A 20203-nucleotide genomic window follows, 5' to 3' on the forward strand; every position below is an offset into this window, starting at 1 on the left:
AGCCACAGCTTCCTCACCTTGCTGGTTCCTCAGCTGATCCTGTTTCCTCAGACTGGAAGCCTCTGAGTTCTCATATCCAAATGAATCTCAGCTGAACTGCTCCTAGAAGCCTAAAAGCTTAACCAGCCAAATGCTGCTAGTTTCTGGTCTTCACACCTTATATATCTTTCTGCTTTGTGCCATCACTCCTGGATTAGTATACATGCTTGCTTATTTGAATATGATTCTGCTCTGTATCTAGATTAAGCGTGTTTAGTTATTTAGCTGCCTTGTGTTCTAACCCTGCAAGGAAACGTCACGAAACACGACAGAATCGCTATAAGAGTTATTAGAGAAAAGGATGAGGTGCAGGCTGTGGAGAGACGTGCGTGGAGAAGAGGAATGGAGCATGGCGCTCCACTTTAAAACCGCTGGCGTGCCAGTCACGTCACTACGCGTGTGTAGATCACATGTCAGTGCGCTTACGTGACCATGTAACTCACGGACCTGATCACGCAGACTTGGAACTAGCAGATATCCGGTGCCGTTCTGCTACGAGAGACGCCTGACGGAATGGCTAGCGAAGTGTCGCTGGTAAATGGACATGGAGCGTGTTGTACCTCAGCGTGTGCTACATGCTATCCTCTATGTTTAATATTGTGGCTGTTCTGTCTCTGACCCCAAATAAGTTTATTAGGGTGCACAATATTTCGGGGAACACAATACCACCACATATCATTGCTAGGATTAAACATCATGACCAAAAGCAAGTTGGGGAGGAAAGGGTTTATTTGGCTTACATTTCCCATCAGTGGAGGAAGCTGGGACAGGAACTCAAACAGATCGGGAACCTGGATGCAGGAGCGGATGCAGAGGCCATGGAGGGGTGCTGCTTACTGGCTTACTCATCGTGGCTTGCTCAACCTGCTTTATTATAGAATCTAGGACCACCAGCCTAGGGATGGCACCATCCACAATGGGCTGGGCCCTCCCCCATTAATTACTAATTAAGAAATGCCCTATAGGCTTGCCTACAGCCCAATCTTATGGTGGCATATTCTCAGTTGAGGTTCCCTCTTTTCTGATGACTCTAGTTTGTGTCAAGTTGACATAAAACTAGCCAGCACACTTTGAGAAAGGTAGATATGGAATTCCCATATGACCTGGCAATCTGCCCTTAGGCATCGAACAGAACACAAGCATCCAAACAAACGCTTCTATTGTTGTTTTGAGACAGGGTTTCTCTGTGTAGCCCTGGCTGTCCTGGAACTCACTCTGTAGAGCAGGTTAGCCTTAATCTCAGAGATCCACCTGCCTTTGCCTACCTAGTGCTGGGATTAAAGGCGTTGCACCACCATGCCCAGTTCCAAATTGATTCTTTCACACTGAAGTTGATCGCATCACTCGGCGAAACTGGCAGAAGGTGAAAACAACTTGAATGAATGAATGCCTGTGGGAAAAAGGCATTGAGCTCAAGAAACTGAATGTCAGATAGTCATGAAAAGGAAAAAAAGTTGTGACACACGCTAAAACAGAGAACTTAGAGAATATGCTGACGAGCAGTGAGGCGGACTCAGAAGGAGATGCTTCATGATTCTACTTCGTCCTGATTAGTTTGTTTGTTTTTGTTTTGTCAGCTTGACACAAGCTAAAGTCAAGCGGAAGAAGCTCCTGGGTTGAGAAAATGCCTCCATCCGATTGGCCTGTTAGCAAGTCAGTGGGGGCCTAGCTGCTTTGGGAGATACCGCCCCAGGGTGGGTGTTCCTGGGGTGTGTAAAAGTGGGCTGAGCAAGGCATGAAGAATAAGCCAGTAAGCAGGACATTCCTCCACGGTCTCTGCTGCATCCCACCTTGGCTCCTCTTGGATCGCCTGTAACCCATAACCTAATACACCCTTTCCTCCCCAGGTTAACTTTGGTCGTGGTGTTTTATCCCAGCAGTAAATAGAAAGCTAACTAGGACACACTTATATGAAAGAGCAGAAATAGGTAGAGCCTCAGAGGCAGAAGGTAGAGAGGTTGCTTGGAGTTGGGCAGAGGCCTATTGCTTAATGGGTACAGAGTTTCTGTTTGGAGTGTTGGAATTTTCTGGAAATAGACAGTAGCGATGGTTGCACAACGTTGTGTATGAATATAATTAATGTCACAGAATTGTGCTTAAAAGCAGTTGAAATAGCACTTCTAGACCCTACATAGTTTTAAGAGCATGATTAAAAATAAGGTCGATGTTAACACCCTGTGTCTGAGGAAAGCTTGGTTCTGTCAGGAGCCCCTGGGATGTACTGTGACATGAGGGTACCTCAGAGACACACAGGCTCACCTCAGGGGCTGAGCCCAGTTCCTGTCTCTGAGAGGCACTCAGGATGTCCCCCACCTCCCTGTGTCCATCTAGTTCCGTGTAAAGATTGCTCTGCCTGGTAAAAAAAAAACCACAGAAAACAGCAAACTTGGGTGATTTTCCCCAAATTGTCCTCAATAACCTGTGTCCTGCTGGTTTGTTTTTTTTTCTGCCTGAGCATTGGTGTGTAACCTCTTCTGGAAGCTCAGCCCGCTCAGCTTTCACAGTTTTACCCGAAAACACACCTCTTCTGAGCCCTGCAGCCATAAAATCAGTGCCTCTCTCCTGGTCGCCTGCCCCTTCTTTCTCCTCTGTGTTTCCCGTGTGTCCTTTTGAGATCCGAGCTCCACTAATGAAGAGTCGGTTGAAGGTCCAGCTGCGGTCCTGTGCACCCACTTGGTATACTGGTATACAGAAGACAGGAGGTCCGTGATGTGTTCGAAGCCAGCAGTCATGGGGACTGGCCTGATGGAAAACGCAGATGTTACGACTTCCTGAAGCCGATGAATACAGTTCCAGCAAACTCACACTGCAGATTGGCTTGTTGCTCTGCTCCCCAGAGCGTGTTCTTGGATATCACCTGTGTCTTCTCTCCTCCGGGGGCAGCTCTCACCCTATGCTCAGAGCCACCTTGCTTTGTCACATCCAGGTAGATTCCTCTGCCCCACCCCCCAGCGCCTCCCACTTGTGTTTTAGATTCTGAGGCTGCATTATAGCCTGTGTCCCTACCACACCCAGGGTGCCCCCTAGCTTATAGGTCCACAATGACTGTCTTTCTTAGCTCCTCCAGGAGTTCAGAATCCTTAGGTGTACCTGCAAATGTCAAAGCGTTAGCTCTGGCTGAGTTCTAGTTTGTGGAGTCCAGGCTGCTGTGAGGACCTCCCTAGTGTCGTAGACTAGGAGGAGCCCAAGGTCAAATCCAGGGTCTGGCCTCAGGCACTAGGTGGCTCACTCCTGCTACTAGGAAGCTAATAATTAACCCTGGGGTGGCTTCTGATCTGCTGGAAGGGCCTTGATTGGCACATGATACTTCCCAACCCACACCTTTTTACAAAACTGAGGGAATCAATTGCTGTGTTTCTCAATTCCGAAAGGGGCCGAAAGGGCCATGACCTTCACAGAAAAGGACTGTCCTTTGGAGGTTGTTTCTTTAAGTTTTCTGGGACACCTGTTAAAAGCTCTGTGTCACCTTACAGTAGAGGAACACAGGTAATAAACAGCCATATCATTACCCAGTTTCTAATGGTGCAGAGTTAATGGGGAGAAAGGCGGCTTTTCTGGACCATTTCCTTCATAACAGGAAATTCACCTCCATGTGAGCCTTGGGGAGTGCTTGTGAAGATTATCTCACCTGGCTAAGAATGGACCTGTAGTCAGTAAATTACAGAGGCTGAGTGATTAAGTGTGGGGCCCTGTCTTTCCTGCAGTGAATCACCTGTAATTCACCTCCCGCCCAGTGGCATGGGTCAGGAGACTTGGAGCTGGCAAGTGTGTGATGTTAGAACTGAGTGGGGCTCCATCTTCCTGGTGGAGTTGACTGGGCATGCTTCTCTGAGCTTAATCTACTGATCTGTACAGTGGATCAGTGGGAACAGAAGTCATGATGCCAGGAGAGACAATGAATGGAAAGGCACTTAGAAACCTCTGATGCCCGCCTCTTGTTCCCCCTACAGCAATCCCAGCTGGGGGCTAGCCCAGGGATGTGGGAACGAGGTGAGGGGGTGTTGACTATGGGCGTGGGAGGCCAGGTCCTCTGCTGTACCTCTGGGTTTTAAACACGCTGCTCCTAGGGAGTGTTTCCAGGGAGGCAGCTGAGACCTGGTAAGTTGGTTTGTCCAGGGTCAAAGTTCGTCTGCCCGTGGCAGAGCAGAGGCCTGCTGAGATACTCCCCCTAAAATGGGCTTTACTTAAGTCACCAAGCACTCTTGGCCTTCGACACATCTTGGGGCTCAGTCTAAATAAATAAATGCAACAATGCCAGCTATATAAATACACTTAGCAGTTTAAACATATGCTTTTATTAGTACTAGGGACAAGTATACATTTCTGCATTTGTGCATGTTTGGTTTCTAGAACACGGTGTTTTGAATGTTCACATACATTTCTTTCAATTAGTCCCCAAATACCGGCATTCCTCACACTAACGTTTTTTAAGTCTTTTAAAAAAGAGTTGTATTCGTCTTCTGCTCTCAGTTTATCAAGAAACAAACCCCCAGGAAGCTGAATAGGCATCATGAGAGTCCATCTTTATCTCTGTTTCTAGAGGCACTGGCTGCTGGCATGGTTACAGTGCCTAGTCCAAGCGAGCTGGCCTGTGGGATTGAAGCCTTCCAGGGCTTTAGGGCTGGAACGAGCCTCTCAGAGGCTCTTGCCTAGGAAAGCCATGAAAGAAAAGGTAGCTGAAGAAAAGCCTCCTCAGCTTGATAGTCACAAATGGAAGGATGGGAAGTGGGCTTGGGCGTGGGGGCAAGGATAAGGGTGGGGGCATTTTTCTGTGTTTCCGTGAGATAAAAGCATGGGGAAGGCTGCTCGATGCTAGTGAGTATTGGTTTTTTTTTTTTCTGGCCTGGCCGTCCCTGGCTTCAGACTTCTTGGCAGGGGTGGAGGCTGGCAGGACAGTCGCCTGTGAGATTCCAGCCTCTTGGCTGGGATGTACCATGATTAGCACATCTCAAACCTTTCAAAGTGACTTTAGCTGTTTTCTTTAGTGAAGGCTTCTGCTGCTTTTGGCTGTAAAGGGGTGGGGGCTGGAGCCCAAGACAGAAATATCAGAGGCTGACACCCAAGTGGGTGTGGCCACGGCCGAGGGCAAATATTAACACAGTATTTTTGTAGAGTTTATGCAACTTGATTCATGTTCCCGTAGAGTAAATTTATTCCATCCTGTTTTTTCCAGTCTGTCCCGAGCTGGGTGGAACTATCCACGGGCAAGATGGGGAGAGGTTGGTCGCTTAATTTTAGGTAGAAAGTGCTAAGCATTGAACACACGTCACTGTCAGTTTTTAAGCCTTACGTAATGCCCTGCTGTGTCTTCCTACTACTTCGCCCTCTAACTCATGATCTGATGGACCATTTAAAACTTCCAAGAACGAGGCATCCATTTAGAGTGACTTCTGTGGAAATCCATGCAAGGACAGAGAGTCTGAAAAGTGGCACGGTTGAGTATGGCTTTCTGTAAACAGAAATATACCCTGGGCACTTCAAAACAGAAGTCAGGATGGAGTTTTGGTCCCCAAAGCCTAACGCTCATTTATGGTACTCTCCAGTCGTAGCCTTCCACTTGATCCCCTCTAGTGATGGGCGTTGGTCAACTAAGAACCGCCCACATTCCAGAACCGGGTTCCCCGGAGCTCCCCCACCCTTCCAGTGGGTAGCTCAGTATCTCCCATGTGTATGCAGCCTCTTCCTTAAGCTTTTTCTTCTCTCTGTTTCCTTTTCTTTCTTTTGTTACTGTAAGTGTGCTGTGTGTGTGTGTGTGTGTGTGTGTGTGTGTGTGTGTGTACACGTACATGCACGCGCGCCCGTGTGCATGTGTGTGCCCGTGTGTGTGCCCGTGTGTGTGTGTGTGTGTGTGTGTGTGTGTGTGTGCCGTGTGTGCGCGGCGTGTGTTGTGGGCGCCGAGGGCCATAGCATGTTTGTGGACATCAGAGGATAAACATGGGTGTTGATACTTGCATTCTCCCATGTTTGAGATCAGAGTCTTCTGTATTTCACATCTGTGAACCATATTCCAGGTTAACTGGCCTGTAAATCTCTGGGGATTCTGTCTCTGCCTCCCATTTTGCAGAAGGAGCTCTGGGGGCACACACAGAAGGGCCCAGCTTTTACACAGCATTTGAACCCAGGTTCTCACACTTGCATGGCAAGTGGTTTACCCACTAGCCGTCTTCCAGGCCTTGAAATCTGTTTATTTCACCTCTTTAACCATTGGGTGAAAAAGAATCAGCCCAGCCAGACTGTGGTGGCGCAAGTCTTTAATCTGCACATGCAGAGGCAGGCCGAGTTTGAGGCCAGCCTGGTCTACAAAGTGAGTTCCAGGACTGTGGCATAGAGGAACCCTGTCTCCAAAGACAACAACAAAAGAAAGTCGATAATTTGCATACATATTCTCTGAAAGGCTCAAAACAGCCCGGGGAAGGAAGGAAATCTGTCTTTTTCTGGATAAGGAAAGTGAGTCTTAGAGAAAAAAAAAAAAAAGTAAGCAATTGCTGAGGTTCCACTAGGAAGTGATTAAGCTGGAGTTCACACCTTCCTACTGCCTTATGCTAAACCTCTCACCGTATCCTGATTCTTCCTTTTGTGTGAAAGCCTCTGAAAGACCCTGACCTAATCTTCCCTGAACTTTCACTAAGCTATCAGTTACCCTCAGGCTCCTCTCTTGTCCCGGAACTCCGAAAACCTCCCTGAGCTTCCCCTGCCGACCTTCCCTGCCAGTGGGGAGCCTTCCCCAGGCCTGGAAGCCTCCCGAGCTGGCCCCATCACCCATGTCACCCAGAAGGTCCCCAGCTCTGGAGCTTGTCCCCTGTCCCCCAGGGCTTCCTATCTTATGGAAGCCAGGCTCCCAGCACCTCTGCCTTCCCCACCCCCTTGCCACTTCCTGGCTTGGCCTGGGGCCGAGTAAATGAATTTTGAGTGAGTAAATGGTCCGGAACTCCTTTGCCAAAGTAGTAACCAAGGAAGCCAAGAGTAATTATAAACAAGATCTACAGGCCCTGGGGGTTGCGGGGGGGGGGGCACACAAAATATCCGAGTGTAAGCCTGGAATTTGGGGACTACTTGGAGGCTGTTGGGAGACACCCTGGCCCACACTTAAGTAAGTTCTAGAAGAGTCTTTCCATGGCTGTGACCTGGTCAGAACGGTTGGTCTCTGGATCTTGCTTTTGTCCTCTTTGTCCCAGCAGGCAGGTTGGTGGCAGAGAACAGGGCAAGTTCACCAGTGCCAGGGTTGGGTGAGTGCATGGGCAAGGCCCAGCACAGCCTACACCGCCGTGTGCCTCCCGGAAACAATCCTGAGAGGAGAGGTGGGTCCTGTGGACTGTGAGGGTGTGGTTTCAGCATGAGAAGGTCTTCCCAAACATCGAACCAATAAAAAAATCTCATTTCCGACAGCCTTTCCAACAAGTATTGTCAGCCGGGGAGAAGAGACCTGAGGGAGGCCTGGACTTTGCCCTGTGTGGTACCCCAGGATCTCATACCCTCCCAGAGTGGCCACCCTCTCCTGCTGGGCCTGATTTCCTCTTGCCCCAGGCTGACCTGTGTGAAGGTGGCTGAGGCCTCCAGGGCTGGGAACCTGTTTCCCTTTATACCACTATAAAGTTCACAGACATCCTCCCCAGCGCCGGCGGCTCCAGGAGCCTGTTTTTATCCTGCGCTTGGAGGAGCTTAAGCTGCTTTTCAACCTCCCAGTGTCCAGGCTAACTTTTTTGTTTTGTTAGTTTTGAAAGTGTCATGGTGTCCAGCCTATAAATAAAACCTATAAATAAGCCCTGGGCCCTGGAATGAGAAAACTGACATTTTGAAGTCGTCTGGGAAAGAGGGTGCTAATTCATTAATTCTGGATTTGAATGGAACTGACGGGACCAGTCATTCCAGCCCAGCTTTGGTAGTGGTGGTGGGGACTTCTTTGGGAGGTCCCCCCTCTCTGAACAAAAGGGTCCAGGGAACAAGTCGGGTGGTTGATTCTACAGTTGTATGGAGGGAGCATGTGGATTGGTGGTGCCAAGTTAGCTGAGTGTGGAGCTGTGTGAAAGTCAGGTGTAATTGCTGGCTCATCAGTGTGCTTCCCGTGACCCAAACCGTTAAGTACTTCTGTGAACGCATACCCAGTTTGTTGTTGTTGTTGCTTTTTAAGTTTTTGTTTTCACACCATTTGTAATTATCATATTGGTTAGCAGGCTTTAAGCTTTAAAAATACTATTTTAAGCCGGGCGTGGTGGCGCACGCCTTTAATCCCAGCACTTGGGAGGCAGAGGCAGGCGGATCTTTGTGAGTTCGAGGCCAGCCTGGGCTACCAAGTGAGCTCCAGGAAAGGCGCAAAGCTACACAGAGAAACCCTGTCTCCAAAAAACCAAAAAAAAAAAAAAAAATACTATTTTAAAAGTTAACTTTTTTGGTATATAAGCTTTAAGAGAAGTTGTTTACTGACTTTAACATTAATTTAGCAATAAAATTAATGTTATGAAAATGCCTTGTTTGTTTTTGTTTGGGGGGTTTGTTTGTTTTTTCCCTCAAGACAGGGTTTCTCTGTGTAACTTCTCTAGCTGGCCTGGAACTCGATCTGTAGATCAGGCTGGCCTTGAACTCAGAGATCCATCTGCTTCTGCCTCCCAAGTGCTAGGACTAAAGATGTGCTCTACTACACCTGGCAAAAATGCTTTTTTCAATAAAGAGACTTGTTTTCCTTACTTAGTAGGGGTGTGTGTGTGTGTGTGTGTGTGTGTGTGTGTGTGTGTGTACGTGTGTGTACATAGGTGGTGTGGGTATGTGTGCCTGTGGGTATGTGGGATGCTGGGAGCCTTCCTCAATCACTCTCCCCACCTTATTCTTTGAGGCAGAGGAAGACAGCTTCCTCTTGTGGTCTCCCATCTCTGCCTCCTGAGTGCGGGGGTTATCCACAGACTGCCATGCCTGCCTGCTGAGTGCGGGGGTGATCCACAGACTGCTGTGCCTGCCCAGCATATACATGGATGCTTGGGAACCAAATTCTCATCCTCATGCTTAGGTTGTAAGCAGTTTAGAAACAGAGCCATCTCCCCGCCCCTAGTTCAGTATTGACTGTGTACATTGAAAAACTAAAGTTAATAGTAAATCAGTATATTAACCTTTGCATTGTTAGGCTTTGCATTTAAGAAATTAAGAAAGCCAGAAAACTGAAAGGACAGTGGATAATATTGATCTGTTGACAAAAATCACAGCCATGAGAAAAAAAAAAAAAAAAAAGGTTAGATTCCATGTGCCACTCTATAATTTGGTTACCAGCACATAATTAAAATTAATCAAACAAAACCATGTTGATGGATGTGTTTTCCTACGGATGTGGGCATGTCACAAGCAAAAACTAAAACCACTGATTTTTAATTCACTTGGCTGAATTGAACTTCAAAACATTTGGCAAGCCTAATAAATCACGCTGAATGTCGGCACCTCTCTCTCTCTCTCTGCTCCTTTTTAGGAAAATGCGAGCAGTCTCTTGCACGCGCTTCTGAGAGGGATGCACTTTGTGTGGGTGTCCTGATCTTTATTCTCAGAGGCTACAGATGGATAAAAACTTGGGGTCAGGATGATGCCAGCTACTTTGAGGGAACAAGTCAAGACATCTGGTTACATAATAGCAGGTGACAGACAGAGCGCTTTTTGAACTTCCCTTCTTACTTGTTCTGACATCTGTGCTAATACCAGCACTGACATATAGACTGGCAGAATCTGCCACTTCATCAACATTGACTTAGGAAGCCTTCTCCCACCCTGAGGGACGGGACAGCTGCGAAGCTACGGACATGCTTTTTATGTAGCTCTGGGAAGTCACTAACACAGGCTTGGACACTGACCTAGCAGTCTGGCCCCCAAGACCCTGGTTATCGTTGGCACAGATGGGCAGAACGCAAAGAAATCCTGGAGATTATAGTGTGTGGCTCTCAGGTTGCCCCTATCATTGTCTTAGGGTGGAAGGTTATTAAAAGTATGTCTTCTCTGTGGCAGTAAAACAAGTCTTGGTTTCAGATTGCGTCCTGGGGCAGGAGGAAAGAAAGACTCAGAATAATTTGTAAAATTTTCATATGAGCTATAAGATAAATGCTTGTTTGATGTTTGTTTTCTTGAGTGCAGTAGCTTCACTGTGGTGATGAAATAAGTATCCTTGGTCTTTGGGAGATGCGTGCTAAAACCTTTAGAAGTAACATGATAATCTGACCTGTTGCATGTGCTTGAGAGCAAACCCTGCGTTCTGTACACATGTACGTGTGTGCACGTGCACGAGTGTGTGTGTGTGTGTGTGTGTGTGTCTCACATGCATGTGAGTGTAATCCACCTGCCTCTGCTTTAGGAATGCTGAGATTAAGGGATACACCATCACACCTGTTTTCTCTTATTTTTCTTAGTTGTGTGTTTGTATGTGTGTCTGTATACATGTGAGCACAGGTGCCCAAGGAGACCAGAGTTTAATGGTCTCCGCCAGCAAGCTCCATTTTATTTACTGATAGCTTCTCTCACTCAACTAGGAGCTTGTGGATTCTGCTAGTCCAGATAGCCAGCTTGCCCCGGGGATTTCCCGTGTCCTCCGTCTCCTGATTTTTATTTGGGTGCCTGGATCCAAACTCCCCAACTCCAGTCCTCACATTAGATGGCAGGTACCTTATCCACAGAATCATCTCCTCACCCCTGTAAAGTTTTGTTTGTAAGAAGAAATACCCACTTCCTTTAGAATTTAAGGGACACCTTAGCCTGGTCCCAAAACAAAGGGCTTGGAGGCAGTGGTGGGAGAACTGGTTTGTTTTCTTCTGAAAAATATAAAGCATGTGTCATGTGATTGCTAGGGGCCTGGTTGACACCCCTTCCTACACCCACTCCACCCCACCACCAGGACTAAATTAATACAAAATGCAGCCCAACTTCTGTGTGTTCCCAACAGAAAGAAAAGGCAATACTGATACTCTCTCAGCAGCCGACTAAGGCAGCTATGTTCCATCCATTAAATATTGAGAATTGCTGTTGATTTGGTGGGTCACTGCCTCACGTGGCTGATGGCACATTGTGTTATTTCCTGTGCTAGAAATCTCCCTCTCCAGCGCATCGGTCATCTGTTGATACTCAAAATTAGAAAAGAAAAAAAATGAGAGAGGAATAAAGCTTTCCTCAGCCCAGTAGGGAAGAAGGATTAGGAAAAAGAAGCTGAGTTGCAGAGAAATTCTTACACTCTCAGAGAGCGATTGCCAGGTGAACAAGAAGAGAACCAACCTGTGTCGCCCCTAAGTCGTAGGGCTGGAGGCGAGTGCTTTCTCCTGGTGGCCACTAGGTGGTGGTATTGGCAAGGTCAGCCTGAACGTACTTGCCTGGGTTGGTTCTAGGAGCAAGGCTCACCCATGCATAGTTCACTTACACAGAACACTCACACATTTCTTTATAAACCCCGACTGTTTTCTTTAAAAAGATCTGGGTGCAGTGCGGCACACCTAGTCCTGGCATCTGGCAGGTGGACATAGGAACATCAGGATTCTAAGGCTATCCTGCACCACGTAGCAGCTTCTAGGCCAGCCTAAGCTACATAAGACACTGTCTCAATTCAATTCAGTTAAGTTGAATCAATATTTACTTACTTGTTTATTTTTTTTCTGAAAGTCTCTTCCCCTTAAGCTTTTGATTTCCCTGCTTCCCCCTCTGCCTGAGGTTTTGGGATTTCCTGTGGGTGTGGCCTGGCTTATGCAGTACTGTAAATCAAACCCAGGGCCCCACGCATGTTACCTAAGCACTATACCAACTGAGGTACATCCTTAGGCCTTGAAACATGCATTCTCAGTTAAAGGTCTAATTTTCATCTCCCCCTTCCCCCCGCCCCCCGTGCACCTGGAGGTATCTAACATCTGTAGTAGTGACTAGCTTTGAACACCCAGTGAATTGATTTAAAAGGAGTAACATTATAGAAAAGACACATTTATATGTCTGTAAGCTATTTGACATCAAGACAGCCCTACAAAATCTGGACTCTGTAGTTAGCACCTGTGCACATCAGAAACTTAGCCTTGTATCCTGGCATGGTGGCACATACCTGTCATCCTAGCACTTGGGAGGTGGAGGCAGGAGGATCACACCCACCCTCAGTGATGTAGTAAATTGGAGGCCAGCCTTGGCTACATGAGACCCCATCTCAACAGTAATAAATAGGCAGTGCCTTTTATTGACTATCTGGTATGTGTCCCCTACGGGATGCTAGACACCTTATGTATTCCGTCTCGAACTTCGCAGTATTTACTGAGCCCCAGCTGTGTGCATCATGAGATCATGCTTTTTCTATAAATGTTTTCCGAATCTCATCTTTGATTAAGATCTGAATCACCGTAGAACCCACAAAGTGTTCCAGCTATCCCAAAGCTATAGCTCGTTGATTTGAAACACTGTGCAAATAGGCTTGGCTCCCGTGGTATCAATGGTATCACCTGCAGCTGTGATGGTCTGTGGTTACTGAGGCCAGTGTGTTCCTGTTTGGGTTTTGGCTTTGTTTAGAATTAAGAGGCTTATAAAGGAAGCCATAGAAACCCCGAGTTCCCCAATTGCTGCGGTACAGGAAACAGGGCAATTAGTCAGCATCTATTGTCCAACCAGATTGTTTAAGAAACAATTTCAAGACAATCTGGAACCACCTCCTGGCTTGATAATGTGTAGTTTAGCTTCGGGCAAGCTCTTATCAAGGTTCGCTGCTTTAGGGACAATCACAGGAAGAACATTCTGCAGTTTTCATAAAATACCTTTCAATGACACCATCCTTAGGCTCCAAGGCCTTCGGTGTGACAATCAGGGTGCAGGGAAAAGTCTCTCTGAGTATAATCTATGACCATGCTGGGGAACATCATCAACCATGGTTCAGTGTCCCAGGGACATCGATTTGAACCCTGCCTGTGGGTGGTTTGTGTTGCTCTCATTCCCAGGTTCCTCCTTGAAGCCCCTCTGCTGGTTTTATGTCCAGGGTCTGTGTGAGGATATCTGCTCTGCAGACCTGGCTGTGTTCTAAGGCCAGCCATGTGAAAAGCTGCTGTCTGAACCTCAACTCCAAGTCTGCCCTTTGAGGGGCTCCCAAAGGCCCAGGGCGCCAAATCCCCATGGGCGGTAGGACCAATGAAAGCATCACTTTCAAAAGTTGCCCCAGGAAGCGCTGAGGGGTACTGCCCATTAATACTATACTTCATAATGATGCTGCAGTATCTTCCGAAAAGTACAATTCACCTGAGATTCTTCAAACAAGGAGCAAGCAACAGAATTGACATTTCCAGTTGCATGTGGGATAAAGCATTCAGGAACGCATTTGTTGTCTTTTGGTAACTTTTTGTATTACTCAGAAAATGCATCCCTGATTCCAGTGACATTTGTATTGAAAAGGGCATGGTGGAGGTGGTGGGTGGGTGGGTGGAATCTTCTGTGATTGAGTGTGTGTGTGGTTTTTTTTTTTTTTGAACTGCCAGTCCCAGGAATTTTTTTTTAATTAATATTTGAGATTTCCTGTCCTAGCTAGCTAATTTTTTTTTTTTTTTTTTTTTAGACAGGGTTTCTCTGTGTAGCTTTGTACCTTTCCTGGAACTCACCCAGGCTGGCCATGAACTCACAGAGATTCCCCCTGCCTCTGCCTCCCAAGTGTATAGCATGAATCTTAAAAGTTCTTATTAATAAAATCAAAGCCAGGGCCAGTTATTGGGGTGAACACTGGAAGATCTGAGAGACAGAACAAGCCACAGCCACCTTGCCAATTCCTCAGCTGATCCTGTTCCTCAGACTGGAAGCTTCTGAGTCCCCATCCAGAATGAATCTCAGCTGAACTGTGCTGCTCAAAGCCTAAAAGCTTAACCAGCTCTAGTCCCTGGTTTTCACGCCTTATATACCTTTCTGCTTTCTACCATCACTTCCTGGGATTAAAGGCTCATTAAAGGCGTGAGTCACCATGCCGGCTGTTTCCAGTGTGGCTTTAAACTCACAGAGATCCAGATGGATCTCTGCCTCCCAAGTGATAGGATTAAAGGTGTGTGTGCCACCATTTTCTAGCCTCTATTTAGTGGCTGTTCTGTTCTCTGACCCCAGATAAGTTTATTAGGGTGCACAATATTTGGGGGAACACAATACCATCACACTAGTGCTGGGATTAAAGGCGTGTGCCACCACTGCCTGGCCTAGCTAGCTACTTGTAAAAACTAGAACCTTCTCCTAGAAGACCTTACATGTATTGACAGGGACTCAGTGCACTGCTCTTGCCTTCTTCCTGTAGCCATTCTGTGGTCCCTGCTGTCCCAGAGACTTGACTTTCAGTCTCTGGTCCTCTCTGCCCTCCTTTCCACGGTGGAGGAACACACGTCTGTCTTTTCTGCCGTGACGTTTAGTGCTGTCTTCCTGGGTGTCTATGCTTTGCTTCCTGAGAGCAGACAGACCCCGATGGCTAACTTGAGCATCACTTGGAAGACTGAGACGTTCAGACTGACACTCAGACCACACGCAGAGCTACTGCATCTTGGTCCAGTCGTGCTCTGTCTCCTCACCTTGCAGTGTGAGAAGCATTGCACTGAAGGGCATCTCCATTCCATCCACCCTCGCACCGTCTTTCTGTCTTGCCTGCTCTGCTCCAGTCAGCCTGAGTTTGCCTGTGGCACGCTAACATTGTTTTTCCCAGACTTTGATTGCTTGGCCTTCTGTTTTGTGCTCCCGTGCATTTATTTATTGGTTTACTCAAGTACTTAATGGGTCACCCTTTGGAGCTGGGTGTCACAGGTACAGTGAACAAAAACAGGCCTTATTCCTACCCCCCCTGGAGCTTGGTGTGTAGTGGAAAACACAGCTAGAAACACACACTGAGTTGTAAGGGTAGAATTACAGTGAGCACAATTGGGAGTCTATAACGCCCTATATGACTGGCTGGGAGACACTCGAAGGTGTCCCTGAAGGGGCGGGACTTGTTCTAGCACCAGGAGTGAGTACCACAATCTGAGTGAGGGGAAGCAGGAAGCAGGGAGGGGCAGTGTGCTCTTAAAAAGCTGCATCTGCATTTGCTCTTCCACTTAACCAGTTAATCACATTTTCTTCCTTCCATGCAGAATTAGGCTTCCTGTATCCTCTGTCGAGGTCCAGGCCCTCAGCACACCCACAGGGATGTTATGACTGTATGCTCAGTTGCAAATCTCGTCAGTCTTTTTATTCTACCAATTCCACTACTGAGCTGTTGGCAAAACCAGTTTGCTTACTCTTCCAAAACACAGTGGTGAGATTTGAAATTGCCCTCTGATGCCCTCACCTCCTCTTTCTCCTCCTTTTAGTTTTTTTTTTTTTTTGTTGTTGTTGTTGTTGTTGTTTTGTTTTGTTTGGTTTGGTTTTGGTTTTTGTTTGGTTTTGTTTTGTTTTTTTTATTGTTTTTTGTTTGTACATTTTGAGAAAAAGTCTCTATTCTAGTAGTTCTGGTTGCCCTGGAACTCACTTTGTGAATCAGGCTGACTTCAAACTCATAAAGATCCACCTGCCTTTGCCTCCCGAGTGCTGGGATTAAAGGTGTGCACCACCAAGTCCAGCCTGAGGCTTCCTTCTTAAAAGCATCTCAAGGGCCTGGGAAGTCACTCAGCTAGGAAACACTTGCCATACAAGTGTGAGGGCCAGAGTCCGGATCCCCTGCACTTATATGGAAAGCCAAGTGCAGCAGCGCACATCTGTAATCTCAGTAGTAGGGAGACAGACAGGAAGACGATGGGCTGCCGGGGAGCTGGCCTGGGCAAATCAGTGACCTCTGGCTTCAGTGAGAGACCTGTCTCTAATTAATTAATTAATTAAAAGATAGAATCAAGATAGGGGGTTGGTGTTGGTGAGAGAGCAGAGCAGGTAAAGGTGTCTGCCCTCAAGCCTGAGTTCAGTCCCGGGGGGATGACATGGTAGAAGGAGAGAACTGTCCTCTGCAAGTTGCCCTCTGGTCTCCACATGCTCACTGTGGCACATGCATGCACAGGTGTGCGCACAAGCGCGCACAAGCGCGCGCGCGCACGCATACATATGAACATACAGAAGCATTCTGGACACCAGAGATGGCCACTAGTTTGTCTTTGACCAGCACTGATTAATTTTGCCCATTTTTAACTGTCTATACATGGTATTGTGCTGTGGGTAAAATGTGTCTGGCTTCTTTTACTCAAGGTAACATTAAAGAGAAACCTGTGTTGCACTGAGCAGGAATTCATTCCTGCCTTTGCTGCATACAGGTGCATGGCCGAACACGCTACAATGTATCCATCGTACAGCTGACGGCAATTTAGGTCTCTTCCCATTTGTTATATTATAAAGAGTTTTGTTTATGGTTTTTTTTTGTGTGAATATGATGTAGTTTTGTTGTTATTTTCAATTAGGCACATACCTAGGAATGAGATTGCTGTGTCACGGACATGTGTGTGTCCATCTTGGTGGAGATATTTCCCAACAATTTCCCGAAGTAGTTGTGTTAATTTATGTTCTGTGCAGCAGCTAGCGAAAGCTGGAAAAGCTGGGCACCTTCCACAGTGTTGTCCGTCTTAACGCACAGTCCTGCAGTGGACACGTTGGGGGACTTTGTTTTGTGGCTTTACTTTGCATTTATTTGACAAGCAACTGTCTAAGTACTTCCTTTCATTTCTCCCTGCTTTTTTAAAAAAGAAAGGCTTTTCTTTGTATTTCTTAAATTACAGATATGCATGTGAGTATAGGTGTGTGCAGTTCCTTCAGAGGCCTGAAGAGGGCAGGGCAGTAGATCTGCTGGAGCTGGAGTTAACAAGCAATTGTAAGCTGCCTGATGCGGGTGCTGGGAAAAGAACTTTGGTCCTCTACCACAGCTGTCCCTGCTCCTAACTGCTTAGGTGTCTCTCCAGCTTCTCTCCATTTTCTACTGCATTGTTTTACTCTCTTGGAGCTAAAGGAATGCTTAAGTCTTTGTAGATTTGTTGCAGATTTACTCCACCACTGTGGGACTTTTTGGCCTTCTGAATAAATGTTCTCTTCTTAAGAAGTAGAAGAAGTTTTGGGGCTGGAGAGCTGAATCAGTGGTTTAGAGCACTTGTTGCTCTTGCTGAGGACCCAGGTTTGACTCCCAGCACCCACATGATGGCTCACAACCATAACTCCAGATCCAAAGGATCTAGTGCCCCCTTTTGACCTCTGAGGGCACCAAGCATGCATGTGGTGCACATGCGTATAGACATGCAAAATATTCATCAACGTAAAATAAATATTTTTTCAACTGTACTGATTTTTAAAAAATATTTTATTTATGTTTATTTTATGTATATGAGTGTTTTGCCTGCATGCCTATAAGTGCACCATGTGTATGCAGCACCTGTGGAGGCCAGGAGAGAGCACTGGATCCCCTGGGACTGGAGTTATAGACAGTTGTGAGCCGCTATGTGGGTGCTGGGAATCTAACTCGGGTCCTTTGGAAGAGCAGCCAGTGCTCCTAACTGCTGAGCCATCTTACCCGCCAGCCAAAATAAAATAAATCCTTTAAAATGTTTCTTTTACAAAGTAGAAGTTCTTAATTTTAATATAATTTATTAACCAGCGTTTTCATGTTTCATATCATATTTATTTCATGCTTAGTTTTATAAAACATACAAATGCCTAAGGTATGAATTACGCTCTGGAAAATGAAAAGGTACAGACCTTGGAGATAATAGGACAGACAAATAAATAAGCCGTGTATTTCCTTGACTAACATCATCAAGAACAGGTTTTGCCTAGCAGTGGTTCTCAACCTTCCTAATACAGTTCCTCATGTCATGGTGACCATGAGCTCAGCCATAAAATTATTTTCATTGCTACTTGATAACTGCAATTTTGCTACTGTTATGAATCCATAGTGTAAATATCCGTTTTCCCATGGTCTTAGGTGACCCTGTGAAGGGGTCACTTGACCCCCAGGTTGAGAACCACTGCCTCAGAAGTGGCCGGTGAAATGCAAAGATGGTTTGTTACCCTGTTCTCCTAGCCGCAGTTTCTGCAGCTGATGCTGTGAGGAGCCACGCTGACCCACGTGAGGAACTGTGTGGGACTTGATCGTTTGCATTTGAAAGCACTGACAGGTGTCTTATATTACAGGTTACTCAGCGGTCGTTATGACCTCCCGGTTACGTGCGTTGGGTGGAAGAATTAATAATATACGAACCTCCGAATTACCCAAAGAGAAAACTCGATCCGAGGTCATCTGCAGCATACGGTTTTTAGATGGCTTGGTACAGACCTTCAAAGTTAACGTAAGTTCTCCACTTTTTTTTTTTTTTTTTTTTCATAAATCCTCTTAAACAGTTTTAAGTTCTTGGCTTACAAAATGAAGAAGAGATTGACTGAAAAAATGAAAGCTTGAGCTTTCAGATCTCATATGGTGAGACTGGGCTGGGCATAGCCTTGCAACCTTTGCCCCATCTTACCTTCTCGATTCTTCTGAGGGAGGTGAATCTCTTGGTGTCTCCCAACACTGATGTGTCTGATGTCCCCACCCACTCCCTCTACGCAGAGCTGGCCCTTGGGTGACTACGCTCTGTACGTGCTGTGTCGAGCCCACGTGACTCTGCAATTTTAAAAATAGTAAGAATTACTAGGTTATAAGTCTCCTACTAAACAGTGAACCCCTTGAGGACAGGACGGGTGTCCTGGCACAGGACTGGGCACGCAGCTGTGCTCAGTGAGATGGTCAGCCTCATGGCTGGCAGGACTCCTAAAGGTCCTGGCTCGTGCTCGGAGCCCTTGATCCCGGGTCTTCACGTAAGCAGCTGTGAGAGGCAAGGACAGCAGCTGCTTCAGCTGGCTGCACACCCGGGCGCCACACACCACCTATGCCCAGGACGGACGTCTCTGTGTCTTTCAGGCTTGATAGCATCAAGTCCAGCCCCAACCACTTGTGCCCCGGTTTTTAAAGTGTGTGCGGAGAAAGGGGGTAGAGGAGACAGACTGGATATGGTGATAAATGCCTGGGATTCAGCCCTTGGGAGGTGGACTCTGGAGGAGCTGGTTTGAGGCCAGCCTGGGCTATATGACACCCTGTCTTAAAACAAACACACACAATGGGGGGGGGGGCATTGACCAGAAAAGGCCATAGCACTTAAACCTTAATGAAAATGTCAGACCCCTGCTGTGGCTGCAACCGCTCCACCATCCTGCCTTCTTCTCTTTTGACAGGGACTCACTATGGATCTCTCTCTCTCTCTGTCATCTTTACCATTACTGATCTTGGTGCAGGCAGAAGGCAATTTTCAGTTCTTCCAAACCAGGGCCGGGACAGCTGCCCCATGCCGTGGATATGAGAATGTCCTCAGCAGCACCCAGGCCTCAGGTGCCAGCAAACAGAAGCAGTGGTTAGTGGAGACCGGTTTCCCAGCCTTCCCTGCTCAGCTCTTCAGCTGTCTCTAAGGCCATGCGTTATTCCTCTGAGGATAGGACATGTTATTTCTTGTAGCCAGAAATCTCTAGAAAGAGAAGAGGGAGAGAGCTCAGTGAGTGAAGGTGCTTGCCGTCAAGCCGGGGACCCACACGGTGGAAGGCCTGTACATCTGCAGCGGCCTGAGCCCCAAGGGAAGAGAACCAGAGAAAAGTGAGGTCAGAGGTCCCAAGCAGGCTTGGGGATGGGAGGCCAGCTGGAACCTGGGCACACTGGCTTCTCCACTGGGCAATGTTGAGCACAGTGGATAGAGACCTGACGTGACCTGACTTAAGGGTCCCTCAGTCCCCAGCAGTCAGGGAGGGAGGGCACTGAGAGACTACAGTAGCAGTCCCTGAGATGGTCTTGTGGACTTGGCTGGAAGGAGGCCCTGGAAGATGGAGCCAATAGGACCTGCTGGCAGGGCTCTCTGATGTGTTCAGTTGCTCTGGTTTGTCCCCGCTCTTTTTCCTGAGATAAAGTCTCACTGTATATCTATCCCCTGATGGTCTGGTCAATATCTAGACCAGACTGGCCTCAAACTCACAGAGATCCACCTGCCTCTACCTGTCAGGTGCTGGATTAAAGGTGTGTGCCACCACACCTGGCTTTGATTCTATTTGAGTTCTTTTGGGAAGGAGGAGAATTGAGCTGAATTGATACCTGAATGTTTGGATTCTGTAGTCCAGAGGTGAGAGACTCAATCCAGCAAGAATGTGGGGCTTTGGTGTTGCACAGATGTGAGTCAGATGGCCAGATAGCTGCCGGGTGACCGTGTGGGAA

At 47.2% G+C, this 20203-nt stretch overlaps 1 protein-coding gene across 4 annotated transcripts in view; it reads left to right on the forward strand.

Moving 5' to 3' along the window:
* The window catches only part of Ptpn3 (protein tyrosine phosphatase non-receptor type 3), a 163238-nt gene that overhangs the window by 58366 nt on the left and 84669 nt on the right, over positions 1 to 20203 (forward strand). For all 4 annotated transcript variants that reach the window (XM_037202637.1, XM_028883001.2, XM_028883002.2 and 1 more), the window contains exon 2: positions 18106 to 18260. In XM_037202637.1, coding sequence (XP_037058532.1) covers positions 18106 to 18260 — 155 coding nt within the window. The remainder of the gene's footprint in view (positions 1 to 18105; positions 18261 to 20203) is intronic.

Source organism: Peromyscus leucopus, chromosome 2, assembly GCF_004664715.2.
Source record: "Peromyscus leucopus breed LL Stock chromosome 2, UCI_PerLeu_2.1, whole genome shotgun sequence".
Taxonomy (NCBI): domain Eukaryota; kingdom Metazoa; phylum Chordata; class Mammalia; order Rodentia; family Cricetidae; genus Peromyscus; species Peromyscus leucopus.